Raw genomic sequence first — 12,317 nt, 5'->3', positions numbered from 1 at the left:
TAAATAAAGACTTTAATTCTGTGTGTAATGAATCCGTGTAATTTATATGAGTTTCTTTTTTTGAATTGAACTACTGAAATAAATGAACTCTTCCAGGATAATCTAACTTATTGAGATGTACCTGTATGTGAGTTTTTGCTGTGCTGTTTTTTCCCTCCTGTATTTTATCTAAAAAAAAGCTCACACACTCGTGTCGATCAGACTCAAACAGCCTAAATGATGTCTCTACATACACGGACCAGCAGGCAACAGGTGTGAACATGACTCAGCCGCAAAGATTGTTTTTAACAGATAAGACAAACTGAATGTAAGAGAAGAATATTTACTATTATTTCTCAATTTTTGGCAAGACTGAAAAAACTAAAATAAGGAATTAAAGAAAATTCTGTGTGTTATTTTTGATATTTACAAGGAGTTTGAGCAATTTTGCAAGAATCAGATGCTGTAAGGGGACTTTTTAACACGGCAAAGTGTGGGAACTCCTGCTGTAGCATACAGTGAAAAGACAAAAACTGCAGAATTCGCTCTTTCCCTCCACAGTCTCTTCTTTATAGCCGAACACTCCATCATTACCATATGAATTGCTGTTTCAATCACCACCACCACTTGTGTGAATTGACAGAGAATCACCCCCTTTCCTCTCCTCCCTTTTTTTCCTCCCAGACTTCAATCTCTTCCACATGATCGCCGTGGGGCTCAGCAGCTCCATCCTCGGCTGCCTCGTCACCCTGCTGGTGTACTCGTACTGTCAGCGCTACCAACAGCAGGCGCACGACGCCACTGTCATCCACCCCATCTCTGCTGCTCCGCTCAACACCAGCATCACCAACCACATCAACAAACTGGACAAATACGACACGGTGGAAGCCATTAAGGTGTGTAACGGGTCTGGGCAGGGCAAACTTCAAGTCACACAACAAAATGTTGAACTGTATGAAGTTTCCAACATTTCCTTACTGCTAAACATGGTCCGTTTCCTGAGTCAGTGAGCAGCTTTTTTCTGCAGTGTCAGTCTTGATTAAACACTTCTTTCAGCATGACTCTCATTGTCACAGCGCCTCCTGTGGTTCACTGACACTCTGCAGCCGTGTAACGGATAGGCGGCTGTGCGTACATCTTCTTTCTGTGTGTGTCTCAGTGTGACTTTGTTCCGTGTCACTGGTCATACACTGCTTTCTCATAACATACTAATGCAATCACAGCAGCGTGGTCAGGTGATCGTCTAGGACGCGCTGCATCTGCACATTTCCTTTGCAGACAGGTTCTTGGTGTAAGCTGGTTGAGTGTTGCCTCGTTTTCTCAAACAAACAGCCTCTTATTCTCCGATGCATCACGCCTTCAGTGCCAGACTGAGCCACTGATAAGTGCTCGTCCACGGATACTTTGTGCTCCAGCGAGTTTTTTCAACTATTCCCACGACTCTGTATTAAGGAGCGTTTCAACCACTTCAACACTTTGTGCATTTTTTTTCCTGTAAAATGGGGATCTGAAGCAACAAATGTGGTATCATGATTATATGCCAGTGAAGTACTCGACTCACAATATTCTTAAATTGGAAAGATTGTCTGGCACCAGCCGGCCACTTGAAACCTCCAGTACCCATTTGTCCTCTCGCTCAGCAGCTAATGAATCATGGTGGCAGATGAGCGGAGCCCCTGAATGTAGGAAGAGTTCCTTCACCTGTCAGCAGTTTACTTTAAAAACAGCCAATAGGACCTTTATATAAAAGTAGTAAACAAATGCAGTCTTCTAATTTGAATCAATGTATATTTTTTGGTTTATCACTGATTTAAAAAATCTTTTGATCTTATGTACCACAAAGAGAACGTCTAGACCAGGGGTGTCAAACTCAAGGCCCGGGGGCCAAATCCAGCCCATGGTCCAGTTATACCCGGCCCACCAGATCCTATCATATTTTTATTATAACTGGTCCACCAGTGTGAAGGTGCAGATTTCCTCCAGTATAACAATGTAAACTTACCCTTGATGAATTAAAGGATCTTTGTTAAGTCATAAGAATTCAAGAGAGTAAAGAGTTGAAAATCATTTGATAAAAAGTCAGGATTGTGGGAAAATAAAGTTGTGTTTTCATTTCCTATTTTCTAATTTGCTTCTCACAATTATGACTTTAAGTTATGGTTTTGACTTTTTTAATCATATTTTGACCATTTGGATTTACCATTTAAATTTTTAAGTCATATTTTGACATTTTAAATTCATTAATTTCAATTTTAATCCAAATATTAACCTTTTTCATTTAAAATCTTACATTTTTATCTCCTGGTTGGACCTTTATAACTCAAAATTTTAATGTTATCTCATATTTAGAATTTTATGATTTAAAATTGTATTTCATATTTTGCCTTTGAAACTCATAATTTTGAATTTTATCTCATATTTCACCTCCAAAACTCTTGATTTAGAATTTTTTCTTACATCTTGACCTTTTCAACTCTTTAATATAACTTTTATTCCCAATTATTTACCTTTTTTATTCAAAAATTTAAGCTATTGTTTTACTTTTATCTCATATTTTGCTTTTATGACTCATAATTTTGAATTTTATCTCATATTTAAACCTTTCTAAGTCATTTAGTTGACATGTAGTACTTTAACTGTTAAAAATCATGATTTTAACCAAATTTTCTTAAGCACTGCAGATGTAGACATTGTTTATATGTTTATATAACAAATGTATTAGACCACCTGTCATATTTGTCTCAGAGACCATCCAGCATCATGAAGTGCTTTAATGCGGACTCTTTCATTTTCAGTCAGCTCTCCACGTTTTACCATTTTGAACAGGAATGAGGAATTTCAAACTGAATTCACCCAAATTTGAGCCGGCTCACTGGGCTTCTCTGAGAAGTCAGAAATGAATCAAGCATAACATTCAAGCACTGAAACTCATTTTTCTGTTCAGAAATGCAAGTAAATAACTATAATTTGACATGTTAATCAAGAAATATTAATTTTCTTTACTATTTTTTCAGGTTTTTTGTAAATCAGTAAATTTGAAAATTCATGGATAACAATAATAATTATGTTTTAGCATTAAAAATATCATTTGGGTTAAAGAGCTTCTACATATTGGTGTATTTACCATTGCAGAAACATAAAAAATGATTTTGGTAATTACCAATGCTGTAAATTTAGGGCAGCTGTGGCATAAACCTTACTTTGGTTAGGGTTAGGGTGGTCTAATAAATCTGTATTTTTTATATACACAGAGAAAGAGAGAGAGCTATACATAGATAGACAGATAAAGAAGAAGATATGGATATATTATTTTTCTTCTGTCCAGGCAGCATTAACATTTGGACGATTGATCTCATAAAAATATTAAAAGCCAGTTTAAACCCATCACTGCTCCTTAAATACTTCATTTCAAGGTTTTATTCATCAAAATAATATTGCTTGTTGATAATAAAGTTTATCTTTGGATACAAAAGTGGAAAGAGGAGAAACCAGAGGAAATAGCTCCACTTTAATACCTGGATTCATTGGTGTTAAATTGCACCTTTTTCTGCCTGTGGCAGTCACCGCTGGCCTTTGAGGATTAGATGCTTTTTCTAATGAGGCTGATTTGCATCTGAGTGGAGTGATTCTGTACTGATTTGTGGATACTCCTCCTCCTACTACTCATGTATATACCTGTAAGGGACAGGGCACTGTTTGCTGAGCAGTTTGCATCCATTTTGTGTGCAGTTTGCACTGATTCCCCTTTATGTGTGCTCTGTGAACCAGGCGCTCTTTATTTTGCTAATTTCACAGCTAAAAATGCACTTAAAGCTCTGATATACTTTGTGGAGTCCATGTTTATTGGATGTAAGCTATTACCTCGTATGCTTTTTAAGTGAATGATAGGCTAACTTTGAAGTAATGCTTGGTTACTGTTGTGGGCTTATAGCCAAGTATGCTAATGTTAAAGCTAAAGTTGCTGTAGGCTTGCACAGCACCTTAAATCTCTACTTTTTAAGAAGCAACACATACAGTAAAGCCATTCTTCAATGTTAACAATGCAGGATTACTTTCTTCTACAGCTTTAATAGTTAGTTCAAAGTGTAAAGAATATATGGCTTGACAAACCCGCCATGCCTTACTGCTCACACCGATGTTGATCCAGCGGTCTAAAGTTAATCCTTCACGATTTAACTCAGCCTCCATCTCTGCTTAGTGTAGCAGTCAGATGATTTTAGTGGAGTGCTGACATTTTTCTTTGCTATTCTTTTTAATTCCTTCAGTCTGTCAGAGGAAGTCTTCACCATCAGATATTTATTTTATGGACTAAGTGTAAACCTTGGTTTCTGTTTATAAATCCTCTCCACAGATATGAAGGTGTTTCATTAAAAAAAAAAAACTACCACTGACAGACCAGAGCTTTGAGCCTGGAGCAAATGTCTCGAAATGTAATTTTATTTCCAGGATAAAGGTGTGTGGAGCTGTTCATCTGTCATACAATTAGAGTCAGGAGCGTGGAGTGTAATTCAGTTAGTTCTGTTGCTGATAGAGGCAGATATGAATATGGACAGTCCGTGTGAAAATCGAAAAGTAGCAGCATGACAAATGAACACTGTCTAATTTTCCTAAAGCTCATTCAACCCTCACTCACTGAGGCGAAACAGTTTGGATGTCAGAGAGAATTTTCAAACATTAATATGGGTCCTTTGAGCATTGAAAGGCAGGAATGAAGAGTGTCTGGTGCCATATTTTGAGGGTTTTTGGCTTCAGTCCTGATGTTGATGACTTTATGATTAGTGTATAATAGATTCTTTGTGTTTACAGGAGACTAGTTTATTGTGATTGCACATGCAAAAATTCCTGAAATTTCTCAACATGCATTTGTGAATGCAGTTCACTTTGTATGGACAACACCAGCTCATCAGGAATATCCAAGAGTACCTGGATGCAGCCGAGGACCTCCACTACACACCGGAAGTCCGTAAATTGCAGCCATATCTTGTCCTCTAATACCGGAAGTCAGTTGAACTGAACGTATTCTTCGTTGTTTTCTCCATGTGTCACCGCCAAATTAATATAGGCAAGTCTGCCACATAAGGAAATACAGGTAGACGAAAAATACGTTTTCAGCTTAACAAGCACAGTGATAACATTACATTTATTTTAATAAATCAATGTATGATCTAAATTTACGTATCACTGAGCACAGACAAAATATGCGACGGGATATTGGCGACAGGACATTCAAATTAATGTCATGTAATTGCTGTGCTTGTTTGTTTGAAAAGTCACGTAGTTTTCGTCTACTTGTATTTCCTCATGTGGCAGACTTTCCTCTATTGATATGGCAGCAATTGGCTAAGATAACAATAAAGAAGACGTTCAGTTCAAGTGACTTCCTGTATTAGAAGACGAGATATGGCGGTGCTCCTCCGACTTCCAGTATGAAGTGGAGGTCCTCGGCTGCATCCAGCTCCCTCTCAGAAGGGAACCCAGGGATACCCGGGGTTGGTACAGTCCACAGTAGAACAGATTATGATGTCAGTTTGACAGACAGTCCAATCACTTTTTTGTTTGTTTGTTTTTGTTGTGCTTTCTCTCACCTCCAGAGATATCGAGGCATCTCTCGTTGTGTTTGTGGTTGTGAGAATCTGCTAAAGCAGATTGAAAATCTCTCTGGGTGGGTAGTTAGAGTGTCTGTTTCTCAAAGATAGTTGTGGATAGATAGTATCCTTACTCAGTCTTTTTTTGTTTTACTTTTCACGTCTGCCTGGTGGCCTTTGAGAGTTTCTCAGTCTCCCAAGAGTTTTCAGTGAGTAGTCAGAGGTGGTTTAGTTTCTGACTGGTGTTTGTGAACAGGAGCTTTTGGGTGATTGCTTATTAATATTTAGTTGTGTTTTTGTGGTTTTCCTTTTAGGTAACTTTAAGAAACCCTTCATCCAAAACTGTGTCCCAGTTCCCCCAGCGCTGACACATAGCAGTGTTAATTTTGGCAGCAATTTTTAATTTTAGTCTTAGTTTTAGTCTTTAAATGAAATGCATTTTAGTTTTAGTCACATTTTAGTCATTTCTATCCATTTTAGTTTTAGTCTAGTTTTAGTCAATGAAAATTCAAAAACATTTAAGTCTAGTTTTAGTCCATAAAGGTCCCGACATTTTAATCCAGTTTTAGTCCAAGCATTTATTTTCTTGCCTAAATCTGGTACTAAATCATGGTAGTGTGTTCTCTGCACCCTGACAAACCTGGGGTCCCTGCTTTCTACAGCTGAGAGGCAGAATAGATACAGCTGCATTGTTTTGCCCACAGGGGAGAAATACACACACACACACACACCCCCACACACCCCACACACACCCACACCGGTGTGTGTGGGTGTATGTGTGGGTGTGTCCAATGAAAACTAAACTACATTTTAGTTTAGTTTTAGTCATCTTGACAAAAACTTATCTTAGTTTTGGTCAGTTTTAGTCATCACAGATCTATTTTTGTTAGTCTTAGGTGACTTTATGTCATGGAAAAAAAGGCTGTCAATTAACTTTTTTACTCATAGTTTTATTCGAATTAACACTGACTCACAGGCGTTCAATGTTGGTTTTCAGCCTTGCCCCTTGTGTGCAGAGATTTCTCCAGATTCTCAGAATTTTTGTAGGAATGTCAGTGATGAAATCTCGAAATTGAATTGTGCTTTTGCACATTGAGAAATGTTGCTTATTAGAAATTAAATTATTTGCCCATGCAGTCTTTCACAAAGTGGAGAGCCTTGTGCCACTGTTGATTTAGGGGTGCTCCTTATGTACCCAATCATGGTACTATCAACTGTTTCCAATTGTCCAACTTGGATTTTCTGAGGGTTTTTTTTCACAACTTTCCCAGTCTTTTCTCACTCCTGTCCCAACTTTTCTGAAGCATTTTGCAGGCATCAAACTCGGAATGTGTGTATTTCCAAAAAGTGAATAATGTTTCTCAGTTTGAGCACTGAACATAGTTTGTGTTGTGGTCAATTGAATACTGGTTGAAAATCACTGCAGATCACTGTTTTTTCATTATTCATAAATAAATGAACCAACTTTTTTGGAATTGGGGTTTGTAATTAAACATTGCATTGAAGCAAAAAGCAAAAGTTTGCATCATTCTCTGTTGCTCCTGAGATATTTTGGGTCCTCCTTTCTTGAAACAATCCCCGTACTGACCATCTGACCAGGAAAACTTCACACTGTGGGGAGAAGCAGCTTTGACATTTTCTAGAGTGCATGTGTGAAATGGCCTGGGTGAATTTTTACATTTCTGCAGCTCCTTTGGGTGTTAAAAGGAAGGAATGAAGAGTATTTTGCCTTATGCAGGTTTTTGGCTTAAATCCTAATGTTGATTACTCATTAGTCGTTATGATTATGCACAGTCTGTCATAGTTCTGGTGTCTTTGCCAAGTGGAGTATTGAGTTTAACACAGCAGTCCTGATATAACATGTACTGTATGTGTAGGTTTTTGTACATTTTAAACACATTTCCAGGCTTGGTGAAAGAAAGAAGATGGCCTCAGGCTTTCTGTGCGGATGACTCTTGCCCCTTCCTCTCCCCCTTTGCAGCCAGACGTGTCGGTACTCTTGCCCTTGGACGACCCCGCCATGCACCAGCCTCTCTCTGCTAACATGGGGGTGTCCATGCGCGGCCTGGAGATTTTCTACTAACCACTGACCTCAACAACACCCCCCCCTCAGAACAGCTCTTTGACCCAAACCTTCTACTTCTACTACTACTACTTCCTCTTCCCCACCGTGCCCCGTCCTTCCACCTCCTGTGACACTTCATGTGTGCGTCAGGTTGGCTTACAGACTGTAGTTTCTTTCTCTGCTCAGACCCCTTCATCCCTCCATCACAGCACCCCCCTCCTCCTCCTCCCATCTCCCTCTCGGCTTGTGAGAAGGCAGTGTATCCCTCTTTTTTTCTGCATGTTTTTTTCTGTGGTGTCTTTTTGTTTTGTCCTCTTAAATGGTTTTATTTGTTTCATTTGGAAAGAAAACTGTTTTAATCTGCTCTTCTGTAACCTCTCTGTCACTAATGCCGCTTTATACTTGAGCAAATTTTGTTTACTGCACCAAAAACTCAAATGTAATCATTCTTAAGCTAATTAAAGAGGTTTAAGGCAAAAAAAAGGCAGAGTAGACAATGCTAACAAGCGTGGTAGCACAGCTGTTCAAAAGCAGCCATGAGGCCACCTGCAGAGATGCATAACTGTCTGCGGGGCTGCAGGAGTGTTGATTACATTCCCTCTGAGTGCAAATCACATAATGGGAAAGAAGCTAAATATATGAGTTTTTTGTCCAGCACGCTCACTCCCCATCAGTCGGAACACATCCATCAACTGCAAATGCAGCATCATCAAGTGTTCAATTACAGCACCCTGAGGGACTCCCAGCACACATATTCTCTGCAACAGACGGGATATGGATGCATCCATTTGCTAAATTGCTGATGTTGTATTGGGCGCCGCATCAGGAGCTCATTCCATGTTTACTATGTCAAGCAGGAACAGAGGAGACACCCCCATGGCTCTTCCTTATTGTTTAACAGAAAAACGAGCCCCTTTTGATCGATTTTTATGGCTTAGATTGTCCTAGTGGACCAGCAGTCCAAGGGCCATAAAATGTGCTGACGCTGGGTATTAGCGATGACAGAGGTGGACATACGGAAGCGCATCAAAATAATTTAGCCCCCATGGTGGCTTATCACTTCCCCAGCCTGTTTGCAAATGCTTTGACCTTGCTCTGTGAAATGTATGTTTCATTCACAGTGCAGCGTTCCATTGATTTACTTTGCTCCTTTTTTTTTTTCTTTTTTGAGTTGGATGGATTTGCTTTTCGCCCCACCATCTGGGCTGAATAATCACTTGATCCATGTGATACAAACAAGCCCAAACTGACTCCTCTCTCCTTCTTCTCTTCATTTTTTTTATCCACAGGCCTTCAACAAAAACAATCTGATCTTGGAGGAAAGAAATAAGTACTTCAACCCACAGCTTGCAGGAAAGACCTACACCAATGCATACTTCACCGACCTCAACACCTACGATGACTATTAGCCCTCGATTCTGCACCATGGGGGGGGGGGGGGGCTTCACCCCATCATCTATTTGATTCTTTTTCCTGCTTTGTTGAGATTCGTGATGCTGCAGGCCGCACTTTGAGACTCTATGGCAGCTGGTACGTAATGAAAACATGGACACACAGTGTTGCCTATGGAGGGAAACGCCCACTCTCTCTCAGGTGCCTTGGGGTACACTTGGAAAGCTCTATTTTGACTCTCACTGAGAAAAACACAAACTGGATTCCCAAATGTGGAAACAGAAAAGGGAAAAACAAGAACTCAGAGACACTGTGGGATATGTGATCCCTTTTAACTTTCCTGTGACACCTCAAAAACTGATTATGTATTTGTAATGATGGGAAATAACCACAGAACCTGCTTTGCATGACTTCATCGGATGTGTTTTCTGCTGTTTTAGTTTTGTTTTGCATGGTTTATATCATTCCAGAGTTCGGAAACTCTAAAAATGCTTTTCTTAGCCGGCCTTTGGTTCAGGACTGGATTTTGAAGTCATTAAATCAAGGACTTTTGGGATGACGGGTAGCTTTTTACTATTTACTGCTGCCAAGCTCTCCAGATGGATTCTAATCAATGCCCAGTCCTTGAATCAGGATGTAGATATTTGAAGTTTGAGGTCAAATTCATCCAACTTTTCTTTTTTTAAATTTTATGCTCAGCTCTTGGATTTGCAGAAATTGAATTTTCAGTGCCAACTTTTTTTTTTGTGGTCTATTTTTAAGCTTTTAAAAGGTGCTTTTATTTTGTACAGGACATCAAGTTTAGAGCCTATGTCTGTGTATTTTTCTCCAAACATTAATTCAGTGTCTCAAGTGTTTTAAAGAAGTTAAAAAAAAGATTATGTGCATTCTGAAAAGTTATATCAGCCCACAGCAGTTTCAGCCCATCACCGTACTTTTTATATTTTTTGTAAAAAAATGTTTTTGAATTTTGATAGTGTTCGCTATCCCTTTGGCTTCTGAGTTACAGATGTATTTGTGAGAGCAGGATGTGAAGGCATTTTCTGTACAGATTAAGCAGACATTATTCTGAACCCAAACTGGAGCGCTACACGTATACTACTAGACGAAATCCATCGATCTGAAATATTCCTGTTCACAGTGTATAACCAAATATTAGGTTATTCAATGGTTCAGTTGCAACTAACTCTTTTTACATGTTTGCTTGTGTTACTGTGCATAAATTAAAAACTGCTTCGTACACAACACACTTGTCAGTGTGAGTTAAATGGTTGTCTCAGTGTAAAACCTTTGATCTCATGGATTTTCTTTTCTCTGCAGCTCTTATGAATCTGCTAAATATTGCTGAGTGGAAGAAGAAACACATGCAGGATGCTTGGATCCAGTTTGCTCTGACATCATTTTTAACTTAGATATTCATCCAACAAACTGTTAACAGAGCCCTATAAGCACAGCAGCACTTCATAAATCACCAAAAACCACAGTATCAGACCCCCTTCACATGTTTTTTTAAAGGAGTTTTCAGCCAGGCCCTGCAGTGACAAATAGCATGTGCAGAAGTGGAAGGATACCTGAAGGGTACAAATTGTGCGAGGCAGCAGGCTAAAGGTGGAGAGGGGAGGGGGGCAAAGTCTGAAGTCCAAACTCTAATCTGTATGATGGGGTGTAATACCACACACGGCGCTGTTCTCCATCAACCTTCAACCTGACGTCCCATCTGTGTGCAGAGGGTAATGGAGGGGGTGTTATTAATCACCCCGCTGTTTGGTTGGTAGGAGGGGGGAGGGGGAGGGTTGCTGATGCAGGTGAATGTACATCTCAGTGCAGTGTGGCTCCAGAGAATCCATTTCTGGAGGTTGAGTTTGGTCTGAGAGAAAGTAATGCAGTGGTGGACACAGAAATGTGCTCCTAGAGGGCACTTGGTGTTTGTGGAAGTGTTAAAGTAAAGACACGAGTGTTCTTAAAAGGAAGCAGTGGGACAGTGATTTAGCTCAGATGGTAAACAGAATAGACCTGACACCTGACCGCAAACATCAGACATCCACACACATGCACACTCTAAAAGGCAAAATTATCAGTTCAAAATATCAATCTGATTATAACAAGATATATAGCAATAATAACATGATTTGAGCAACTGTTTGGGAAACAAATACAACAATATGCTTACTCAGCATCCCCACTAACTATTTAAATGTTGAACTTTAAGAGATGTCCAAGTGCACATCTGTTTATTATTCCAGGCTCCCTTGATAAATGCTTTGGTTTGAATCTCAGATGGATCATCATTTCCAAGATGAACCATTGAAAAAAAGAGATGGATCAAACCTAACAGGTTTTTAAACCCAATTTTCCCGTGAGAACAAGTATATTTTTACTAATTTTCCAGGTGAATTACCTCTTTATCATGGGAGAAGCAGCTTTGTCATTGCAAGAAAAGCAAATAAATGAGTTGAAATATTGAGAATTTTTTAAATAAACCCATTGCCATTGTAAAAACTGAGTAAAATTACGTGCAGAAATACTTGCTATTACAGACGCTCAGTAACTTTTTACCAACATTTTGTCCCAGACACACTTTCACGACCTACCAAAAAGCTCAGCGACCCACTTTTGGGTCCTGACCCACCACTCGAGAACCACTGCCAGAGACTCCCAGGAGATGGAACCAGAAATACTAAACTGCACAACCCAATAGAGAACTCATTAAAGGGGACATATTTTAGCCCTTTAAGACAAGTTTATATTGTGAGGTCAGAGGTCCCTAAAACATGGCTGTGAAGTTTGTTTCTAAAAAAAAAAAAACACTTTAGTGTGTATTTTTGTCTAAAAACCCCTCTGTCTCAGTCCTGCTCAGAACGAGCTGTTTCTGTGTCTGTAGCTATAAATGTTAAAGAGCACTCTGACTCCGCCCCTGACCACACCCCTCTCAGGAAATGGAAAAGGCTCTCCTGATGTTACAAACACTTTAATCCAGGGTTAAAACCTGGTTCGGATTTGAACCATCAGCAGCGTAACCCACTGAGCTATCAGCATCTCAGCTGGTAGCTGAGAGGATCAGTAGATGAGGGCGGGACTTTCCTCCAAGTGGAGAGGACCACCCAAACCAGGGGACGGGTGCCTACTCCCCATGTGAGGTCACTAGAGTAAAATCTGAGAACGGCTTGTTTCAGCACACATTTTTTTGAAAGGTGGAGAAAGAGAGGGTGGAAGGAAATGGATATTTCTTGAGGGGCCAGGGTGACATATTTCTGTTAGAAAAGAGAAAGTGATTTTTGCATATGTCCTCTTTAAGG

At 39.5% G+C, this 12,317-nt stretch overlaps 1 protein-coding gene across 4 annotated transcripts in view; it reads left to right on the top strand.

Moving 5' to 3' along the window:
- Positions 1-10,442, top strand: part of sema5a (sema domain, seven thrombospondin repeats (type 1 and type 1-like), transmembrane domain (TM) and short cytoplasmic domain, (semaphorin) 5A) — a 262,200-nt gene extending 251,758 nt beyond the window's left edge. For 2 of the 4 annotated variants that reach the window (XM_041813627.1, XM_041813626.1), the window contains exons 21-22: positions 664-875; positions 8,919-10,253. In XM_041813627.1, the coding sequence (XP_041669561.1) occupies positions 664-875; positions 8,919-9,038 (332 nt within the window). In that variant the 3' untranslated portion in view covers positions 9,039-10,253. Of the gene's footprint in view, positions 1-663; positions 876-7,545; positions 7,744-8,918; positions 10,254-10,341 lie in introns of those variants that run through there. The other 2 variants (XR_005993366.1, XM_041813628.1) reach the window with 2 other exon arrangements.
- Positions 10,443-12,317: the final 1,875 nt, after the last annotated feature.

This window comes from Cheilinus undulatus, linkage group 19, assembly GCF_018320785.1.
Source record: "Cheilinus undulatus linkage group 19, ASM1832078v1, whole genome shotgun sequence".
NCBI lineage: Eukaryota > Metazoa > Chordata > Actinopteri > Labriformes > Labridae > Cheilinus > Cheilinus undulatus.
This window is presented reverse-complemented; position numbering and strand designations above follow the sequence as displayed.